The sequence below is a fragment of the Notechis scutatus genome, chromosome 3, assembly GCF_049901735.1.
Source record: "Notechis scutatus isolate UNSWTSFEM ecotype Mainland chromosome 3, rNotScu1.2, whole genome shotgun sequence".
Lineage (NCBI taxonomy): Eukaryota > Metazoa > Chordata > Lepidosauria > Squamata > Elapidae > Notechis > Notechis scutatus.
The window spans coordinates 143,922,809-143,946,079 of NC_142011.1; the positions used below are offsets into that span (position 1 = coordinate 143,922,809).

At 36.2% G+C, this 23,271-nt stretch overlaps 1 protein-coding gene across 1 annotated transcript in view; it reads left to right on the forward strand.

Moving 5' to 3' along the window:
• The first annotated feature begins 3,526 nt into the window (after positions 1 to 3,526).
• Positions 3,527 to 23,271, forward strand: part of NUP153 (nucleoporin 153) — a 33,212-nt gene continuing 13,467 nt past the window's right edge. Inside the window, exons 1-17 of the mRNA XM_026670008.2 lie at positions 3,527 to 3,656; positions 9,586 to 9,802; positions 11,419 to 11,667; positions 12,120 to 12,259; positions 12,340 to 12,468; positions 13,377 to 13,493; positions 13,615 to 13,659; positions 13,744 to 13,797; positions 15,073 to 15,219; positions 15,836 to 15,888; positions 17,070 to 17,193; positions 17,833 to 17,970; positions 20,067 to 20,150; positions 20,310 to 20,400; positions 20,746 to 20,850; positions 21,262 to 21,897; positions 22,755 to 22,949. Coding sequence (XP_026525793.2) covers positions 11,589 to 11,667; positions 12,120 to 12,259; positions 12,340 to 12,468; positions 13,377 to 13,493; positions 13,615 to 13,659; positions 13,744 to 13,797; positions 15,073 to 15,219; positions 15,836 to 15,888; positions 17,070 to 17,193; positions 17,833 to 17,970; positions 20,067 to 20,150; positions 20,310 to 20,400; positions 20,746 to 20,850; positions 21,262 to 21,897; positions 22,755 to 22,949 — 2,137 coding nt within the window. The 5' untranslated portion in view covers positions 3,527 to 3,656; positions 9,586 to 9,802; positions 11,419 to 11,588. The remainder of the gene's footprint in view (positions 3,657 to 9,585; positions 9,803 to 11,418; positions 11,668 to 12,119; positions 12,260 to 12,339; positions 12,469 to 13,376; positions 13,494 to 13,614; positions 13,660 to 13,743; positions 13,798 to 15,072; positions 15,220 to 15,835; positions 15,889 to 17,069; positions 17,194 to 17,832; positions 17,971 to 20,066; positions 20,151 to 20,309; positions 20,401 to 20,745; positions 20,851 to 21,261; positions 21,898 to 22,754; positions 22,950 to 23,271) is intronic.

Genomic DNA, 23,271 nt, shown 5'->3' on the forward strand with positions numbered 1-23,271 from the left:
TATTATAGAAAACAATGCTGCCCATGGTCTGACTGATCCAGCAGACTGTCGGAAACAAGCCCTGTGAATAAATGGGGCAAAAATGAAATTTGGCCTTAATGAGATGTGTTATGTTTGAAGAAAATGAAAAGTACAGAAATGTTGGAATATACAAATGGCAAATTTACAGGAAGATGTTATCCATCCATTTAACTGATGTGGACAGACTAAAGCAGGGGTCGCCAACCTTTTGGACCTCAGGAACCCCCAAACTCATAAATTTAAATCACACGGACCAGAGACCCTGGGAAAATCCAAAAAAAAAGTCTGCAGGAAAATTCCCCACCCTGTTTTCCTACTGATCGATCATTCTTTATTTGGGATCGCAGGATACCGTCTCCGGCTCCGTTCTCAGGGTGGGGGAGAGACTTTTGACTTTGTGCAAGAAAAATAGCAGAAGCAACAGAAGTCTTTCTCTCCCCCAAACTCCGCTAGAAATGAGTCTTTGTGAGACTTATCGCGCCAGCACAGCCTCTTGGAGCAGGATGCCTTGCAGGGTCCCAAAGACTCATTTCTGGTGGAGTTTGGGGGAAAGAAAGACTTTTGCTGCTTTCCTTGCGTGCAGCCAAAAGCAGAAGAAAGAAGCAGAAAGAAGCAGCCTGGTGGTCAGGCCAGGCATGTGGGGCAAGTTTCCCCCCTGCCCCCACTACTTCGTGTTGTTCGCAATGCAAGCGAAGCAATCCTTGTGTTCCCTCAGGCCATGTGGGAGGTGCAGCCTTGTGTTCCTGCACAGCCTGGATTAATTGCTTTGGGGGGTGCTTTGGTTGGCGACCACTGGTCTAAGGGTATGTAGGTCATGAAGCACAAACCATGATTTTATATACACAAGTATGTATAGAATAGGTGAAGTAGAAAAAATGTTGCATGCTGGGAATGGTGCTGCTAAAGTCCTGATTTAACCTATGTGGTATGAACTAAAGTGAGAAATTCATGCAAGGCAGTCCTAAAGTATCAATAAATTGAGGCAGTTATATAAATGGTAGTGGCCCAAGATATCTCCAAACTAACCACTGATCAAATTATGAAAACCTTTGACTGAAATTATCTCTTTAAAAAAAGTTGACTCAATGTTTCAATAAAGCAATGATACAGTGCATGTTGTTTATCCAAAATGTTGGTATTAATTTATAGAACTTTGATGAACCTCAGATCATATAGATCACAGTACTATACAATTATGGCTAGTTCTAAAAGTTACATAAAATCTCAAATAATTGTGGTTTTGTTATTAAATATGTAATATCTTCAGGACACATTTAGATATTAGATCATCCCTCCAAACTATGCAGTAGTATTTATACAAATTACCCTAGTAAATGTGCTCAATGTAATCATAATATTGGAAGAAATCAGTAGAAAACAGTACTCTTTGATAAGGATATTTATCACTTTCTAAGGTATTCTTAAAGATATTTATCTTCCTTCGCACTTAAAACATATCACTTTCTAAGCAATTCTTCTCAATAGAAGATTGGAATATGCACAAATGAAAAATGTTTCAATTTGAAATAAATTTCAATCCAAAGCAGTCATTGCAGGCACCCAGGTTTCGACTGAAACAAGATTTGAGAATCCCAAAGGTGCTTTTTCCAAAAAGTAATTTGATTTTGTTCTGGTTTTTAAAAGCAAAACAAAACCAGAGTTTCACCTCTTATCCAAGAAGTTTCTTCCATTCTTGTCCATAGACAAGATTCCGGAGTGTATCTGCAGGGCAAATAGTTTAGTTTAGCTTACTTTATTGTCATTGCACCTCGTACAATGAAGTCAAACACCATCTTCAGTGCATATCATGACCATGACCATGAAAATAAACACAAACACACATCCTTCACCCTCCACACATTGAACCGAAAATCCCTGACACTGCACCAACATTGCACTATACAGTAGAATTCAAAAGAGCCCTGGGATAGAAGCTGTTTTTCAGCCTATTTGTCCTTGTTTTTATTATTATCCTGTACCGTCTGCCAGATGGTAATAGTTCAAAAAAAGGATTCCCAGGATGAGATGGATCTTTGAGAATGTTTTGAACTTTCTTAAGGCAGTGGGAGCTATAAAGCTCTTCCAAAGAGGGGAGAGGGCAACCAATGATCCTCTGGGCAATGACATTAACCCTCTGGAGTGCTTTCCTATCTGCCACTGTGCAATTGGCAAACCATACAGAAGTGCAGTAAGTTAAAATACTCTCTATGGTGCATTCTATCATTCCCCTTTCCTGCTTTCCACGGTTTTTGTGCCAGCCTACCTGTTGCACCAATCGCTGCTCTAAATACTGTATTGCCTTTCAGCCAGACCCAGAACAAAACAACCCCATTTCATTTCCAGGCACGGATTGAAAACACACAACCATCTATGCACAGACGAGGCAAAGCACCTTCTATGCAAAGCACCTTTGTGGAAGGAATCATTTGCCTATCTTTAGTTTAGTTAATCATTAGAAAAAAATGGTTGCGAGCTAAACAAAGGGGTCTCCAATTTTGGCCACTTTAAGCCTGGCAGACTTCAACTCCCAGAATTCCCCAGCCAGCTGGGAGTTGAAGTCCGCCAGGCTTAAAGTGGCCAAAGCCGGCGACCCCTGAACTAGAGAATTTCATACATTAGGAAATTGCTAGAAATTGCCTTGCTAACTCCTATCACCGCAATCAAAAGCATTTAGATAGAACGATTCCCTCAGTTTTTATCTACTAGGTAGGTAAAACCACGACGAGGATAATGAAGATCTTCCAAGTGTATTGGAAGGATAGTTTCAAAGACGACGGATTATGTCCTTCAGAGTTAGGGCCTCTATGTCTAAGAGAGTAACAAGCACAGGAGATCTTTACAAGGCCGGTAAAGAAACAAAAAAAAAAGACTTTTAGTTTCAGAATATCCAAAGCTCCGCTTCAGAACGTATCGCGAGATTGCGTCACCAGCGCCTAGCGCTTCCTTTGGTCAATCGCCGAAGTCAGGTCGACAGCTCTGCTTCTGCGCAACCCCTCTCAAAAAAAAAAAAACCAACTACATTTCCCACAAGGGCTTTGGGCGTTCAAACGCGGGATGATGCACCAGATGAGTCGCTGCTTGGTGACGAAAATCTGGGCCGATGCGTGCCCTCTGGTTGGTCGGGAGAGAAGGAAGGAGGGGGAAAACCTCGAACAAGCTAGACGGTGACGGGGAGGGGGTGGGGGGCTGGAAAGGGAGGAGAAAGCGGGGCGGTAGGGACGGATTCGGCGCGCGCGCCAGCCCAAAAAAACCTAAAGGGAAGCATCCTGTGAGGGCGCGAGGCCGGCTGCGTGGTGCGAGGCATCGCCATAGAGACAGTGACAGCACAGAACGGGATTGGGGGCGAGAGGAAGAGCAGGAGGGGAGGGGGGGAGAGTGTGAGAGGGAGCCCGCGCGGCGGCGGCGGCGGCGAGGGGGAGGGCAGGGTCGGCCCGGGCCAGGCCGGGCCTTGCCTGTGTTTGCGCCGCGCGCCAAAGGGAGGGAGGGAGGGTGGGTGGGTGGGTGGGAGGGAGACTCGGAACAACTACCAACATGGATCCGGGGAAAGCGGAGTCGGCGGGGGCGGCGGAAAGATCCGGACGCGGCGGTATCATCTGGCAGCGGCCTCCTCGAAGCCTTATCCAAGGAACAAGCAGGTGAGGAAGGCCGCCGCGGGAGAATGGAATCCGTGGGGGACGGCAAGGGAGGGGGAAGAGGAAGCCGCCGCCGCCGCCGGCCCCCGGAACTGCCGGGGAAGCTCCCTCACGCCTTTTCCCCCGCCCCGGGTGGTGGGGTGGGAGGAGTGGTTGGAAGGCAAGCCTGAGAGGGGAGCCCCAGGCCACGTTTCTGGCTGGACGGGCTGCGAGCGCCGGGAGTCGAATGAGCCGGAGAGGGCCCCTCTTTCTCCCCCTTCCTCTCCTCAGTGAGAGGACTGGGGACGGGGGGAAAAAGGCTCCGGAGCGAGCGAGCGTGGCTGAGAGAGAGAGAGAGAAAGATCGTGAAGGAAACAATTAGAATGGTTAATAATTCCACGTCCTGCTGTGGAACGTTAAAAGCCGGGGAACAGAGAAGCCTGCGGGGAAAGGGATTCCCCTCAGGGGTGATGGGGTAGGTCGAAGGACCTGGGGGGGGGGGGGGAATAAGGCCTCCTCGCGATCTCTCTTTTTTTCCCCCCGCTTTTCTGCGGATTTGACTCGCTTTTCGAAGGCGGTCGAGACTGGGCATCCTTTTTTTTTTCTCCTTGGCACTTTTCTTCTTCTTTTTGTTTGTGCGAAAAGCCTTTCCTGCACGTGGTATAGGGCCAAAAAAAAAAAAAAATACCACACCACCGTGTGCGTTAGTAACACACTAATCGCCGGAATTTGGTTTTTGAGTTCATGGGTAGGTGAGGTGGTTTGGTTTTAATTAATTTATTTATTTTAAAGAAATCCGATTTAAAGATAGTTCTATCAAAAGCAGACGCAGCCTAGTCATTGTAAATCTGCAAGTAGGTTTTGGTTTTCGATTGAATGAAAGCCAACCGATTGTATGCACTTTTTGAAAGATGGGAGAGCATCAGTCGTTAAATTGCCTTTGCCTATCCGAAAACAAATTGAATTCAAATAAATATCTCGTAAAGTTTATAGAATTCTTGAGTTGTATTTTGTTTTGTTAAAATATAAGCACAACATGACGTTTTGTATTCATTGTCTTGACAAATGAATAATACTGGTTTGTAAACTAGAGCTATTTATTGTCTGGAGGTGGCCTGATTGAAACATTTAACCTGATTTAACAAAATAATAAATCCATTGATCAATTTAGGGGGCTGGGCTATCCTATTTCAACTTTGTTTGTTTTTTAAATGTGACTTGAGTTATGAGTAAATTAAATTATGTAAAGATTAAAAACTATATACTATGGTAAGAGTCTTTTTTCCAGGATTCTAATTACATAATTACTAGGAGGAGCATATCTCTTCCATTGCAATTATTTGCTTTATTGCCATTATTTAGTGTATTTAATCATCAGGATCTGACTACTGCATTACTTTTTAATATCTATTTGGGTCAATGCACACATGCTGTTTATTATAATTGTGTAGATTATGTAATGAACAGTATATTAGCATATTGGGAGTACCAGAGCTCAACAGTGCGACTCATCTTTGCATACAAAGTCCTAGGTTCAGTTTTCTAGTGTTTCTAAGTAGGCCTGGAAAAAAATCTCAACTAAAGCCCTGGAAAGCTAATAACAACTTGTCAGAAGTGCTGGACTAAATTGCCCAGTTGTTGGCTTGATTTGATATGAGACAGCTTTCAGTGTTCTGTCATCATTACAATCCCTGAAATCTTTATTCTGCATACAACAATTAGCAGTGTGTGCCTGTTTCATTATATTATGCAGGTTTTTTTTAATTGATGTGTTTTATCCTAATGTTTGTTTTGAAGCGTGTAGGATTTTTTCCTATGAATTATAACTTTATGAACTGTAATTTCAAATGTTACCTTTATTATTGTTATTTATACTGGCATGTTACCTTTATTGGGAAGAAAACAAATTCATGAGTGCAGGTAGTCCTCAACTTACAGCAGTTCAATTTAGTGACTGTTCAGTGTTACAATGACCCTGAAAAAAGTGACTTATGACAGTTTTTCACGCTTACAACCATTGCAGCATCCTCGTGATTAAGTCAAACACTTGACAACTGACTCATATTTATGAGGGTTGCAGTGTCCTGGGGTCATGTGATCACCTTTTGCGACCTTCTGACAAACAAAATCAATGTGGAAGCCAGATTCACTTAACACCTTGTTATTAACTTATCAGCTACAGTGATAACTGACAAGAAGGATCGTAAAATGGGGCAAAACTGCCTTAGCAAATGTCTCACTTAACAACAGAAAATTTGGCTCAATTGTGGTCATAAGTTGAAGACTACCTGTACATTTTTGCATTTTTCCAGAGGAAAAAAGTCCCAATAAAAACTGTCAGATTATTTCTTATTAATTCATAGAATTATAAACTGATTTTCAGTATAAATGCATAGCAAATTTTTGAAATACATAGGTGATGCCCATGTTGTAAGAAATATTTCTTATATGTTAATTATTAATATAGATATCAGGAAAAAATACCATATAGAGTGTGCCACAAAGGATACAAATATTGGGTTTTTTCCTATTAGGTTTAATTTGGGTCTCTTGAAGATAGTAGAACACATTAGTCAGTTCCAATGGACCCAAAGTCAAATTAAATATGCACATACAATTTTGTAGAGTTTGATATATTTGCATCTACTTCATGGGAAGTTTAGATTGCCTTTGATATCAATCCAATGTATTTCTTTAAAGCCAGTTGGTCTTAATTTACTGAGAGTGATACTTATTTCCTACATGTATATGTAACATTTCCTATATGTAACATATTTACATATTTACTAAAAATGTAGTGAAAATGGTCGACATTCAACATAGAAAGCCTAGATGAAGAGAGGCCATCAGTATGATCCTTACACATCGAAAAATGTTTTTTGGATTTCACTTCAGGATACAAAAACCATCTCAGGGAAACCTGCCATCACATAACTACAAGATAGTAGTGTGCCAATCTTGTTATAAGCAGTAGACTCTTGCTTATAATCCATGAGTGACTGACCAAGTCTCTAATAGGAAGGGAGATGTGTCAGGTACCCTGATCTGTTGTGGTTGACATACTGGTATTATCTGAAATTAGTAAAATACCTTCTTGGTCATAAGGATCCCTCAGGTATTCAGTGATACTCATCATTGATTACCAGAACATCTGTAAACTACATATTTATCCTTTTGGTAGGAATTTCAATCACATTTTTAAAACAAACTCCCCAAACCCTTGTCTGGGAATAACCTGCACATCGGATCTCCTCGGGTTCAATCTCAGTTTATTGTGATTTCATCCAGAGACTTAGTTCAGGAGGTGCATCACTTTTGCTATTACTTTGGACAAGGATAGCTGAGTGTCATCAGTAGATTAATTTCACCTAGCCCTAAAATTCTGGATAACTCCCTCCAGTTAATTTTTATAGATGTTAGATAGCATTGGTATAAAATAGTGCCTTGTGGTAGCCACAGTAAGCCTCTATTATGCAAAAGTTTAGACATCATTGAAAGACCTTTCTTGGAAGTAGAAGTCAAGTATATTGTAGCAGGATGCCACCAACTAACAAATTATCCAGCATTATTATTAAATACAGAGTAAAAACACCGAAATATTAATATTAATAAAGATAAAGGAGCATTAAGGTAAATGGAACTAGGCAAGAATAATTTTTAAAATTCATATGCTACTTAGAAGGATTTGAATCACTCTAGCCAAAAACCTGGGCAAAGAGGTAGATCTTTAAGACCTTTAAGACCAACCAGCAGGATGGAGGCCTACTTAAAATCCAAATCTCAGAGGGAACCTCATTACAGAGGGCAAGTGCACTGACAGAGAAGGTGTACTTTCAAGATTCTGATAGATGGCATTGTTCAGAGAGGAATACAGAGCACATCAACTTTGTTATATCAAATGGCCAGATGGGAGATAAATGGTTCCTCAAGTTATCAGGCCCTATGTCACATAGACTTATAAAAAATAACCTGGAAGCAAGCATGCAGCTTAGGTAGTAGGAATATTGCCCATCACTGCTTGTATTGCTGCATTCTGGGTTTTCAAGAGCGTTCCTAAGTAGAGTATGTTGCAATACAGGTAATCCTTGACTTAAAACCATTTGTTTAGCAACTGTTCAAAGTTACAATAGCACTGAAAAAAGTGACCTAAAATTAGTTTTCACACTTGCAACCATTGCATCACATCCCCATAGTCATATGATCAAAATTTGGGTGCTTAGTAACTGGCATGTATTTACTTTCGGACAGTTGCACTTCCTAAGATCATGTGATCACCGTTTGTAACCTAGCTCTGCCACAATTCATCTACTAGCACAACCAAAATTGTCTGTTCTAAATCCTGCCCTAGAAGATAAACTGCTTTCCTCCAGATAATCTGCAAAGAATGATAGTATTAGATATACCTCATGAATCAACAGGGTCACATTCTTTCTGTCTCTCTCCCACAAAAGATAATCTATGAGGGCTCCGTGGCTGATTCTGGCCATCAACCAAGCCTAAATCCAGATTATGAAAGATTGACATAGTAGATGGGTATTTTAAAAAAAAAAACTACAACTGTACAAACAACATCATCTCAAGCATCTTACCCCCAAAATGGTGATTTGTTTCTAGGTAGTAATTGAAGTAATCTTCTGGATTAAGGGACAGTTTCTTGAGAGTGAATTGGCCATTGTCTTCCATAAGAACCTTATTTAGGTTATATTTGCACTGATCAATAAAATACTTATTTCAAAAGGTTTTTCAATTTAATAATTTTATTATTAGAGATGCTTTTGGGCAGCATATGCATTTGACTGCTTTGTTTCCAAAATTAATGCATGTAACGCATGTAAACAGGAATAAAATACCTTGAGGACTATCTTCTGCATATGCTTAAATTGAAGTACGCTCCGTTTCATTCTGTCAATATCTGAGATGCCATTAATGGGGACACAGAAGAGAACCTGTAACTCCCTGCTTGTAGAAGCCCATTTTATCTCTTAATATTTAATATCTTGTGAAGGTCACTTTGGTTTTAATTTTTATTAGCTGCTAAATATATATTAACTGTTAACTTAGATAAAACTTTAATACGTTCCTCAGTATTAATAGCTCATACTAAAATTAATAACTAAAAATGGGAAATATGGTCAGATGAACTAAAGAAATTCATAAATTCAGTAGTCTTGACTAAGAAATGCAGCATTCATTTTTCACAATCTGACTATAATGGCCAGCAAAATATTTCAACACGTTTCTGTTCTAAATCACATTTATTCTTGATCATGTATTGTGTCTTTTTAAAATATAGGCAGATTGCCATGGTTCCAAGATATTGAGGAAGGTGGTAGGAAATAAAATTTGAAATTGTGCTGACTAAATGGAATCACCTAAAGGAATCTCAACTCCTATCACAAACTTGAACCCAAAAGAGTTCCAAGGTGGTTTTTTTTTAGCATATTAAAAGCAAAAATCCATCCACCTCATACTTTTTACCATTGCTAAAGAGTAGGAAGACATAACATGTATCTAACAGTGTAGTGGATTAGGCATTGGATTAGGAATAGGGAGACTTACGTTTAGTGAACCATGGAAGTTACCTGGTGCATTTATACCAGTCATGCTACCTCATAGAATTGGGGGGTAAAATAAGAAAAAGGAACGCTACATATGGTAACTTAACTTCCCGAAGGAAGGCTCAAACGTAAATATAATAAATAATTATGATGATAAATTGTTCTGTACATTAAGAGTATTTCTGCGTTCACTGTTGAGAAATCTTTATAGGCATAACAGAATTTGAAACATTATTTGGATAAAAAATGTAACAGACTTCTAAAGATTTTTAGGAAATAATCTTGAGTTTGCTGCCTCATTTCTTAGTAGTACTAGAAATAACTCTTAACTAAAGGAACATTTGTAGTTGAACTATGTAACCAATTTACAACTACATTTTCTTGATTTTCAATAGGGAATTATAAATATTGTGAAGGAATCTATAAAAAACATTGTTCCAACTTGGCTTCAAAGATATTTTACGCAAAATGAAGAGACATCTCCAAATGAGCAAAGAAATCTGGAAGAGGGGGATATAAACTACCATCCTGCCTTTGCAGATGATATAACTGAAACTGCTTTTGACATAGATGGTCGAATCAATCCTGAACCAACCAGAATTACTTTAGGAGGTGGGTTTGTTTATTTTATTAATCTATTAATAAGGCTAATCAATAATAACATTGCAAATTTTCTCCAAAGATTATGAATTATGATAAAGATTTTGCTAAATTTTCAGACTCATATTATGGAATACTTTTAAATATATTTTCTAGCATCTTTATACTCTTTCACAGGTGCCTTCCAAGATGATCAGATTAAATTCAATGGCAAATCAAATTTAATTTAATAATCATTACCATAAACTACTTTTTATGGCCAGCATTTTATTAAGCAAATCTTTTAAAAAATAGTTTACTGGAGAAGTTAAGGTGATAGGTGACAGAAGAAATTAGCTCATCCTCCTGTTACACAAAAAGTTATCTATATTCCAAACTAAATTGGAAAATTTGTTTCTCATTATTTTACTCTTCCAGTTAAATAAATTATTTGAATATAAATTTTAAAAGCAACAATAATTGTTGAGTTTATCCTTGCCTACTTCAACTATTTTCCACGGAAATGAATCAGTTATCTGAACTGATAGTCCTTTGCTTCAACATGAAGCATAATGGACCTTCCTATTTCCACTATATCTTTGGAGGTTTTAATATACCTTAGCATTCCTGGAAAGAGAAAATGGTATAAGGAGTCCTCAACTTAACAACAGCAACTGGAACCAGAATTTTTGTTGTTAAGCGATGTGTTCGTAAAACGCAGCCATACCACTTAGTAATGGCAATCCCTGCAGTCCTGATTGTCACTGTTAGTTGAACCCCACGTCATTAAATAAGGCAACTTTAGTACAGCTTCCCACAGCCAAAGAGGTTAGGTCTATCCCTCTCAAGGTTTTGAAAATCCCCCAAGACCCAGATGTTATCTGGCCTTAGGGGACTTGGGAGATTTTTCTGTGGTTAATATCTCTTCCTGTTTTGTGTGCTTTTTTAATCGTTATTTTTTAACTATACCTGATTGTATGGATGTGTTTGTCTTGTCTGTGCGTTTATTATAATTATATACTGTACGATACCCTGAGTCACTTTCAGGTGAGATGGGTGGCTGTGTATATATATATAATAAATATTTTTTTTAAATGTTATATAATTTGTACTGCAATGCTTGTAAGCTGCCTTAAATGCTTATATAAGAAAAAAAAGGCAGGTATAAGAATTACTCATAAATAATATAAAGTAAATCTAATCACTCAATAACTTAATTAAATGTAACAACCTACTGGGCATTTAGAATGGCTTATATTGTGTATTAGTCTTTTAAAATTATTTAACTTCTCTGCTGCAGGGTAGTGTTGAAAAATATTTTTTTAATTCTTTCTTTATATACAACAATAGTTTTGTTATAGTAGTATAGTTCTAGACACAAATATAGTAGATATTCTAAATAAATTTCCTTTCCTCAATTTTTGGGGCCAGAGAGGAATGGAAAAATTAAAGTATAGTATGAAGTAGGCAATTTTTATTATTTAGTATCCTTTATAAATAATTTAAAAAATTATTTGGTTTTCCTTTTCCCCCCTCTATATCACCTTTACAGAAGATATCATATTTTATGATATGAACTCATCCTTAATCTCTTTCCACACAATCTTGCTATTTCAGATAATTGTGTGATTTTCTTTCTTTCTCTTTAGAGCCATCAACAAGTAGATCTAGTTTAAATTTCACAGATATTTTAACACGTCCCTCTCTTCATCGAAGTCATATTAACTGCAACATTTTGGATTCTTCACCACCACTCTGTCAACCATCCACATCAACTGCATTTCCAGTTAGTAATTCTAGACTTTCACTTGGAAAAGAAATGAAAGATTCTACCTCGCAGCATGAAGATGATAACATCTCAACTACAAGTGGCTTCTCTTCAAGAGCATCTGATAAAGGTAACTAATTTCACTGTAATTTTTAAACTAACACTGAAAGAGTATCTGGAACTTGTGTGTGTGTGTGTAAATGTGTGCTTTTTCTTTTGCTCTTCATTTTACTTAATTAAAATTGGTGGAAACAGCATATACACCCTAGGAAAACCCTTTTTTCATGTTTAGCAATCATCTTAGCTCACCTTTTTCTACCTTCAAAATAAAGGGCTGAGCTTCAGTCAAGCACTGCTTTTATTTTTGTAATAATATCTCTGGTTCCAGAAGCATTTTTGAAAATGAAAATAGTGCTAGAAGCTTTATTTTTACAATTTGCCAGACCCTCATGTTTTTTAATGTAATAAGTATAATCTAAAATTTAAAAAATGAATCCAAAAGTTTTCTGTATACTATATTTGTTTTAAAATGCATTTTATAATATAAATAAGATATTGATGTGGGTATATGTATATTTTTAGACATAACAGTTTCAAAAAATGCTTCAGTGCCACCTTTATGGTCTGCTGAGAGTGAAAGACCTGTTTCCCTTCCTCAAAATTCAGCAAATAGTTCTAAAAAACCTGGATTTAATCTGTCTGCTTTTGGAGCACTCTCTCCTGTAAGTACTGCATAATAGCTACTTTAACCCTATTACTTGTGTTTTCAGCTTCCTAATTAAATATATTTCTGTATTTCCAGTCACTTGGTAATGCATCATTTCTTAAGGCAAGTCAGCTTGGGAATTCTCCATTTTACCCTGGTAAAACTACATATGGTGGTGCAGCTGCAGCAGCAAGGCAGTCTAAATTACGAATTACTCCATATCAGGTAAATAAATGCTGGCGATTTTAGGAAGTCATAAGGGTTAGGAAATAAATTCCATGTTTTGTGTACCAATTCTGCATATTCTTGTCTTAGCATGTATTTAAGTAATATAATTTTTCCGATGACAATTCGACATTGGAAGTATGAGACATATTGTAAGCATGAGATATATTGATTTTTGGATTATTTTGGTCAGAATTTGGTATTGCATAAACTTGAAGCTCATGTATTCCCATCATTTCCCTCTCTTCTGGGCAAGATTTAAAGCTTTTTTTTAATGTCACTAAAAGTTTTCCAACTTCACTGTTTTTCTATCAATGTTTTAGTTTAAACCTAGTAAAAACAAAAGTGAAAGCTACAAATTGTGGCTTGTTACAATAGCATCTCATACTGACACTTATTCTTCTATACTTCTCAGCAGTCGTACTGAAAGTGTTATTCTAGGATTCTCAATGAGGTTATGGAATATGATCCTATGTCTCCTCCCTTCCTCAGTGAGTCAGCTAAAAGGAAAGAGCTACAGTAGTTGTTGCCTTTTTCTTCCTAAAATACCTTTGATTGCCAATATCATGTTACTATATGGCGGCAGATGAAGAATTGTGTGAAGTAGAAGGTTACTACTGTAACTGCCTATTTTGATGCTTCTCTTTTCAGGGTTAGATTCTTCCTTCCTTCCCTCTCTCCCTCCCTCCCCTCCCCTCCCATCATTTAATCACTCATTAGGTCTTGATATTATTTCACTATGCCAAGATGCCAGAAGTTTCTCTTGACTTACGTTACACCATGCTGAACATAATGATTGTTTTTCCCAAACTTGCAGAAATTCAGGAGACAGCCTGACCATTTCTGTGTCTGCTATAGTAGGAAAATTAAAAGTAAGGATTATAATGTTGATTATGTTAATTTTTCAGACACCAATAAGACGACAAATGAAAGCCAAGCAAGTGAATGCACAATCGTATGGAGTGACAAGTTCCACTGCAAGGCGCATCTTGCAGTCTCTGGAGAAGTTATCAAGTCCATTAGCAGTAAATTACTCTCTTTTAAAAGTTATTTTCAGTACCTAACACAATATTATCTATGTATTATCACTGCATTTGATAATTGTACCTATACCTGTAATTTAACAGTGTCATTCTTATTCAACAGGATGCTAAAAGAATTCCCTCTTCAGTTTCTACTTCATTGTCATCTGTAAGTTAATTTTCAAACTTTTGAAATTTCCTGACAAGCTTAGTTTCAAAACCCAAGACTTAATTTTTGTGTTTTATATTTCAGCCTCTGGAAAACAGTATGCTGAATGTTACCAATTTCCATTCATCAAGGAAAAGAGTGAGTTAATCTACAAAATCTTACCATTATTTTTAAGCAGTGCAGAATTTATTTAATTCTTTGATTGATATGGAATTGTTATGTGGAATCTGACAGAGGGCTTATAGGGTTCCAGTAAAAATTAGGAAAGAGAAAAATGTTCTGATCTGGCATGGAAACTCCAGGAAATACTGATATTTTCCATGTGTATAACTTTGGACTATACTGATCCAGCCATTCAAATAATACTCGAGCAGTTTTCTGAAAATATAAAGCTCTTTTGATACCAGATCAGACTCCAACACCATGAATCAGTCACTGTTCTGGAAAATTGGAACAGTTGGATTAGTGTGGTCCAGAGAGGGAAAAGCCCCTCAGAAAACTCTAGCATTCCCACAAATACTCTTACTCTCAAACAACATTAGACTGACTTCTGTTCATGTTTGAAATTTAGGTTTTAGATTAACATACTTGATATAATAAATTTCATCTTCTACTTTGTAGTTTTCCAATTTGTTTGCTCCATTGGCCTTGTATAAACAAATACAATTTTATTTTCAGTTCTGGGTTGTAGACTTTTGTATTGAAACATTAATTCCTTGCTAACTGACAACTGAAAGAGATGTCAGATAGTTAACTGATGCTGTTTTCTTTTTGGCACATATGAGATAGATGCAGCCACCTGTCATTAAGTGGAAAAAGAAGGAATTGTCTATTCATAGTATAATAAATTGCTGGCAGTAGTAATTGTTGGCCAGAACCAGGAGAAGTATGTTAAATGGTTTGTTGCCAAAGCAAATGTGTTGTCTACTGTCCATAATTTCTTGTGTAAAAATAAATTGATATAATTTATTAATAAAATTGGCTGAAATGGCTAGCTCAGACGACTAAATAACTTTCTGTATGCATCATATTCAAATTTAATCAATATTTTTATATTAATCTAGCACATATTGTTTTATGGTAAATCTTATTAAGTTTAATTGGGTTTTCTAAGTATTAAATTGTTTAGGTTTGGCGTACTAGTCTATTTCTTTGAGTACATTTCTAATGTCTGAAATAAATATGCAAATTAATTAAAGATATAATTTTAGACTTTGAAAATAGATATTTTATCATTTTATATACTACTTATTTCTGAGTCTTGAGGTGGTTGTTAATAGAAATAAGGATTTTTTTTTAATTTCAAATTTTTTAAAAATATATACAAACTGCAGCAAAAGCTTTCACCTGTGTAGTGATGAATTAGGTTTCTTCTGGTTGCTTTTGGTTCAGTGAATATTTCTTATTTTAAAGGTTGAAACTCATTATCCACCAGTTCAGAAGCTTGTGACACCCAAGCCTGTTTCACGGTCAATGACTCATTCACAATTTTTTAAACCTTCTCTCGTGTCTACTGCTGAATCAAGCAGGATACGAAAGAGACTAGAGATCAACCATAAAGTAAGTATATGTCAAAGCATCTAACCATATACTTAACTGTTAAACACACTCCATTCTTCTCCAGTATTTGTGTCCTGACTTAATTTAAATTAGCATTCTTGGAAAAATCCATTAAATATTGTTTTACCAGTACTTTGCCACTTATAGTTAGAACTTTTGGAGACTGACAAAATAGAAATTGCAACCTTGCTTATTTAAGTCTGCTTTTGAGGTATGATTTGTGATCAAAATGGATAAAAAAAATTTTTTTGTTGTTAGTATAAATAGTGGGACTCAGGTTTCCTTGTTGAAAAGTATGTTGGCTAGTGTACTACCAGAATTAATTATGAGGTGTGTTTTTGGTTTGTTTTGGAGCCTTAAAGTTGATGTTGTAATTTTTTTCTTAGCAAGGTTTTTTGGAAGTGGATTACTGTTACTTCCTAATGGAGAATTATTTGAATTATTCTGGACAGCAGGGGGCAGCAAGGAAGTATTATTGAAGAAACACATATAAACCAAAAAAGGGAGTTTGAGAAATGTTTTGTGTTTTTCATTTATTAATGCAATTTTCCTTTTTATAGAACAATGAATTAGAAAATAAATGAACTAGGAATTTAATCATAATACTTCTTTACAGGCAGGGCAGGAGAAAAGGCTCACAATGGAATTGCAAAGTGAACAATCAACAAGGTATGTAAAGTTCACTGTGGTTCTGAAGGACCTATTATGAATAAATTTGATTTTTCTGATGTTTTTCATTTTTCAAAGCAAGAAATTTAATATATTATCTTCCTAAAAGATAATAAAGATAATCTTCAACGTACAACCAGTCTCTTAGCAACTGTTCAGAGTTACTACAGATCTTTCCAGGGCTACTTACAATCCAGATTCAAAGTTTCAGTGAACAGCCCCACAGTCACATGATCACACTTTGTCACTCAGCAATCAGCTTCGTCACAAGATGACCCATTTAACAAACAGCACAAGCTACGACCATAATGGGTTCAATTACAGTTATAAGTCTAGGGCTATCTGTGATTATGAAACATTGTTTACCTTTAGTAATGTTAGTTTCCTTACTCTCCTTCAAGGCCCACGTGTCTTCTGAAAAACTTCTCCAATGAATCAGAAGACCTAGTACACATTGTGAGAGTAAGGACTAAATCTGTCACAATGTTTCTAGTTTTAATTGATTTTCTCGGCCACAACTGACCAACAGGAAACATCTGTAATGTTCAGGAGGTTCCCTCATTGAATTTTTCTGGGCAAAGATGTGTAGAAGACAATGGATAAGAGCAAGAGAAAATGGATTATGTGAAATTGGTTTTTGCACACATTGTTGGATATTGAAAAAGAAAAAGCTATTAATTACAGACCCTGAATTGGAAATGCATAAGATAGGCCTGTAAAACACTTGAAGGTAACAGAACTATCTTGAAATTGGAAGGAAATGTCCCAATCTCTTTACAAAGCTCATCTGAATCTATAGGTAGAAGAGAGGAAATAGTGAGGCTGTATGTTTCAATAGGATGTAGGACTCACTATTTATTGCCTGCTTGCTTGTTTTCTGCTAAGAAACTAATGTTTTGTGCTCTGTGGTCAAAAACATTACAGGGAATTTTACAGATAACTTTTTAACATTTTCTAAAAATTAGAAGTTCTGTAAGGTTTGCCCTCCAAGACAGGATGTCTTTTGGTGGTAGTCCTTGAGAAAAAAGATGGCAGTGGAAAATAAAACCATGAGGATTTTACACTTTTTATTAACTTCCAACTGGAATAGAAACATAGTTATATTTGTTATTTATAGGGCATATCAACTGTTGCAGTATGCATGAATTTTTTTTTAACATCTCTTGATTCTGTCTCAACAGCGTCACAAGCCCTACATTCACGGCTTCTACAGCCAATGGACTACCACCTGCGGTAGGAAGTGGTGGAGGCAAAATGAGAAAGGGAAGAGGTATACACTATGTACCAAAATCCACAGAAAATGAGGTAAAATATTCATTATTTTTCAATATACTTTTTTAGTGGAGAAGCTATGTGAAATATTAAACTGTCCATAGATCACGAGCCCACTTAAGATCTTTTATTCTGAATTTGTTTGAATAACATAATAGACAAAACTGTTTAGTATGTTTTAAACCACAAGTACCAAAGCCTATGTGCTGCGTTTTTGGCCAATTGGATTCCTATTTCCTCTGTACTGCAACAGAAAAGGCAATTAGAACCTGGGAAAGAATATGCATAGGGCAGTGATGCTCTGTGGGATGGGGCATTGGTCTTTTAATGGCTATGAACAAGCCTGTTAATTGGGTTTTCAGAGGCAGGTATATATCATATGGGATATTGTAGCAAGCACTGCAGGAGAAATCTCAACTTGTCCCATGATGGAGAAGAGAGATGTTTGAAGTATAAAAATGTCACATCTTGCAAGTTTTATATTTTCTGTCATCACTTACATATTCTTATTAGATATTTTTTTAAATACTTGAATAATTTCATCATTTAAATTAACATTTTTCATTTATTGGCTAAATTGCTTTAATTTTTCTTTAGAAATAAGCAAACGTGAACTTAAAATATAGATTTCTATTGAATTTGAAAAATAACAACTTGAGTTTTCAATTTTAGGAGATGGAGATACCAGCACTACCAGAAATTTCTCTGCCCATTAGTACATCATCACTGCCAAAATTCAGCTTTGGCCCTCTGGCTAGTTCTTCTGGTTCATCCTTAACTCCCAGTGCTGCCCAACCAGTGACTAACAAGGTAAACAGTGTATAAAGTAGTTATTTTCTGCCTATTCTTTCTTCCTTAATCTGATTTTGTACCTTCATCAAGCTTTGGAGTTTTGTCATTTCACATTTTCTTTGACTAGCTGATTTATATTTCTACAATAAACAGTATAGACTAATACAAGTAACTGGTGCACTGCAAAAATGTCAGCAATCCATAATTTATAAACATTGCCCTTAGTTGCTGAAGGCTTTTATATTCCCAAACAAAAGGAAAGCAGCAGAATTCCTAGTTCTAGAGTAAATAGATTATGTGTGTGTGATCTACAGATAGTCCTCGATTTACAACAATTCGATTAGTGACTGTTCACAGTTACGTCACTGAAAAAAAGGACTTATGACCATTTTTCACATTTATAACCGTTGCAGATCCCCATGGTCACGTGGTTTACATTCATATGCATGACAACTGACTCATATTTATGGCAGTTGCAGTGCCTTGGGGTCATGTGATCCCTTTTGTGACCTGGCAAGCAAAGTCAGTGGGGAAACCAGATTCACTTAACAACTATGTTACTAATTTAACAACTGCAGTGATTCACTTAACAAACGTGGCAAGAAAAGTCGTAAAATGGGAAAAAACTCACTTAACAAAAATGGGAAAAAACTCACTTAACAAATTTCTCACTTAGCAACATAAATTTTGGGCTCAATTGTGATAATAAGTTGAGGACTACCTGTATTTTGATTTTAAGTTCATGACAGTAATAAAGTTATGTCAATATTTCAATAAAAAAATAGATTACTTCATAATAGTTGTATATATTGGCCACAGTGATAAGTTTGTTGGCATTTGGCCTCTGTACATCAACACATTGAATTTGAAATGAAACATTCAAGATGTGAGTGGAGGATTTTCAGTTTTAATTCAAGGAGTTTAACAAAAGTGACTATATATATTATACAGGTATGAGGAAAGTATTCTTCATGAAAATGTGTTATTCTGTGTAACTGATACATTGTATATTTTCAGCATTGTGTATCTATTAAAGCTGTGTAAAATTGCTTTAATTATGAAGGGGTACCTACAAAGAATTGCTCTTCAGATTGCTAAAAGCAGCGGCATCTTTTTCCAGACTTACATAGCTGCTTCAGAAACTACTCCTGGCTGACAGCATGGTGCAAGCCTTGAAAAAACATGGCTGTTATAACTACAGTATTTGAAAATAAATGCTTCATACAAATCTCTTTCGAAAGATATGAAACCTTGGTGTGAATGCATATAGATTGCAGTCCTGCATTGTTGACCTGGAAATAAATCCCTTATATGGGATTATGTTGCATTCTGTAAGCTTGACTGGAAGATTCATACTGATTTCTGTGAAATTTAACAAAACTGGATTTGTTATATGAGGATTATATTGCATGAAAGGATGATAAATTCATAGATACATTTCTTTTTTATTATAAAACCTGCCAGTTCATGTTTTGTTTGACAGTTGCAAAAGCTGTCTGGTAAGCCAGAAATAGAATAGATGCTGGTAGCATTACCTGTTGTCATTCCCTTAAATAGTAACATCTACAGTTTCAGCCTGTTTTTGAAAAGGATTTGACATTAAACATAGTTTGTTACATATTGCAAACTACTTTTGAAGCTCCACTTTGATGCAGCAGAAAAGGATACATTTTGTTTGGGAATGCAGAGCATCATTTGTTTCACAGCAAAACCACCTATTTGTATGTGTTCATTTCTAATATAATTAAATAATTACTAATTATATTCTTTAGAGCAGGGGTCCCCAACCCTTGGGCCTCGATCCACTAGCAGACCGTGGCCTATTTGGAATTGGGCAGCATGAGTGGCTGGCTAGAGCGTGCGCATATGTACACACAGCTCAATTTGCACAAGTGGTGGGCTGGTGAGTACTGTTGCGCATGCACGCTGGCCCGCCACTCATATAAGTTGAGCTGTATGCATGCACACACTGGCCCGCCACTCGCGCAAGGGCTGCATCAGGCTTGCGCAGCCCAGTTCCCCTCCCCCTGCCCCCACTGGGCCACTAAGCCACAAAAGTTGGGGACCGCTGCTTTAGGGTAGCTGTTTAATATTTGGATTTTTTTTTAAATTAGGTACAGCCAGCTAGCAGTCCTGTATTCAAATTTTCATCTCCAATTGTAAAATCTACTGAAGCAGAAATGCTGCCTCCAGTATCTGTAAGTAATAATGCATGTGTGATTTTATGGCAAGGGAAGATGGTAATAATAGAAAACAAAATGGTTTAAAGTTCAGAAATAGAGGTCTCCTTGCTATTCCTATTAATAGAATAGGTCTAATCAACTTCTCTTTTGACATTTAATATTTATTTCTGTCAGATTGGTGGATTTAAATTTAGTGCTCCTGTTGCAAAATCATCTGATCTTTCAGGATCCAGGAATACTTCATTATCACCCCAAATTAATTCAGGTAATTTTATGCATTTAATATAGAATTTTTTTCTTGACTTAGAAATTAGGGTTATATTGCTAGTTCAAAAGAAATGGAGAAAATAATGGTTAAAGTTTATTAACTATTCTTTCAAAAGTGAAAATCTCTTCCAATTTTAAATAATTTCTTAAGCATACATTCAGTTTGGGTAAAACGTTATTCCAGGCTTTCATGGTCTTCTAAGAAAGATTATTTAACTTCTATGACAGTATGAAACTGTTAATTGTAAAAGCTTCTTTATGAAATCTCTTGTAATAATTAGTCCATTATCTGATGTATATTCGCTTAAGGCCACAATGCTATCCAAACTTTTTCCATCAACAGCTGTCAACAACATAAGCAATGAGAAAGAAAATGAGTATGATGGTCCTTTTAAGCCTGCAAAAATCCTAAAAGAAGGGAGTGTTCTGGATATTTTAAAAAGTCCTGGTGAGTCAATAGATGAGATTTTAATTATATGGAAACAATAACTTGTTTTCTTCTAAGCATTCTTAAGAAAAAAGAATTTGACATATGAAGAAGCTGTAAATGTGTACTGATTTGGGTGCATATTATTATTAAATCAAACACATTCTATATAATGCAGGATGTATTTTATATGTTTATTCATTAAAAATATGTTTTATTTCTTTTCCCGGGTAAGTTTTTAAAAAGAAGCTCATGCCACATATTTTTAAGGACATTATTTTAATCTTATTTTCAGTACAGTGGTTAGCAAAGGAAATCTTAGGGAATTTAATGAGTACACATTGTTACTAAAATGTTGCTTGTTTCAAAGTAGTATGTTTCAAAAGAATTTTTGCTGGAAACTTAAGGTTCTTTTCCATACTTTTTCCTTAGATTTTGCTTCCCCAACTAGTCTATCAACATCCTCATCATCCATCACACCATATGTTGAAACAAGCACAGTAGTTTACACAAGGCCTGCAATAAGTAATTTTTCTGGAGCTGTTTCAGGATTTGGAGATCCTATGAAGCAAGTGCCAGCGCATTGGCCACAATATACATGTCTTCCACAAAACAAGTTGGCAGAAAATAAATGTACATCCTGCCAAATTACAAAAGTGCCAACGTCCAGTGGTACTAAACAGACTGAGACTCTGACTCAGAACATCACCATCAAACCAGCAGTTTCTTCAACAGAAGCACAGGGGTTTGGAGATAAATTTAAGGCAGGAGCTGGCACTTGGGACTGTGATACCTGTTTGGTCCAGAACAAATCAGAAACGGCAAAATGCGTGGCCTGTGAAACACCAAAACCTGGAACGGGAGTAAAACAAGCTCTGGTGTTGCCTCTTGTCACAGACAGTGCAACCACAACAGTGTCTTCCTCTTCTAGTTCTACTAATGTTACAAACACTTTAGGATTTGGAGACAAATTCAGAAAGCCGAAAGGTGCTTGGGAATGTTCTGTGTGCTTAGTGTCAAATCTGGAAGAGAACAACCAGTGTGTGGCCTGTCAATCAGACAAAGCAGGTGAGTTTGCAGCATTTGAAAATTGTAATAGAAAAAAAGAATATACCTCAAGCTAGAATCCTAAACACAGTTACTGGAAAGTAAAACAACACTGAGTTACCTGGAATTTTCTTTTGAAAACGTGTACAATATTACGCTATTAAGTAATTTATTTTAAAAATAAAGCCTAGGAAAATATACTGAAATATATACTGAAAATATACTGAAATATTTTGTTAAAATATGTGTTGCCTGCTTTTAGTATTATTTTATTTTTTGCCCTTACAATGACCATGTTTATGCATGCCTATGTTTAATTATAATACAAGATTTTATTACACTGCCAAATACCAAAAAAATAGACAGTGGGATAAAGGTGATAATCATGTGATAATGCCAGGTGGCATAGATGAGAAAACTGAAAAGAACCTCTGTTATTAAGCGATTCAATGTTTCTTTTATAGATTTTTATCCTGAATTCATTTTTAGATATCATTGAACATTTGGACATAAGACTTGTTCCTCCTTTAAGAATTCCTTAATTAATATGTTAGCCAGTTTCTTAAGAATTCTAGATTCACTCTGGATTTTTATTTTTACAGTAAAGCAAAACATTTATTATTTATTTGATAGCATGGCACCACCTATTGTGCAGCAGTTTAAGTTCGAATAAGTAAACTTTCTGACTTTTCCCCTCCGCTCTCATGTATTTTATTGTAACAAATCTGGAAAACTAGTTTGCATTTAAAATTATAAATATTGATTCTATGTTCAATAGCCCTATGAAGCAGCTATTAAACGTTTATTTCAAATTAGCAGTTTTCTGGAACGTGCTTTTGCTAATAGTTGCTTTATATCATTTTGTTTTTATTATTTAGGGAGTTCAATACCTTTGGTCAGTGGCAGTACTTCAACTTTACCTACTCTTTCTGGAGGATTTTTGAATTTAGACAAATTCAAGAAACCAGTAGGAAGCTGGGACTGTGAAACCTGCTTAGTACAAAACAAACCAGATGCAACCAAATGTATAGCTTGTGAGAGTTCAAAACCAGGCCACAAAACTGAATTTAAAGGTATGTAAATAAAGTAAACTTTTTTATTTATGTTATTCATTGCATAAGAAATAATAAGCTTAAGTCAGATAAGTTCAAATATTGGGTGCCCTTACTGTATTATTTCCAATAGAATGCAGTGTTGGATTTCAACCTGCATTTTCTTATAGAAAAGCAGTCTTTTCAAATCAACATTTCAGTATGATTTCCATTGTAAGCAAATATCTGTGTGTTTTGCTCCTCAACCCTTTAAATGAATGAGGAACTCTTTGTTCAAAACCAAAGGACTGCCTTCTCTGAAAATCTTTGAACTGCAAGAGGAGATAGAGTAAAATGGGATTGG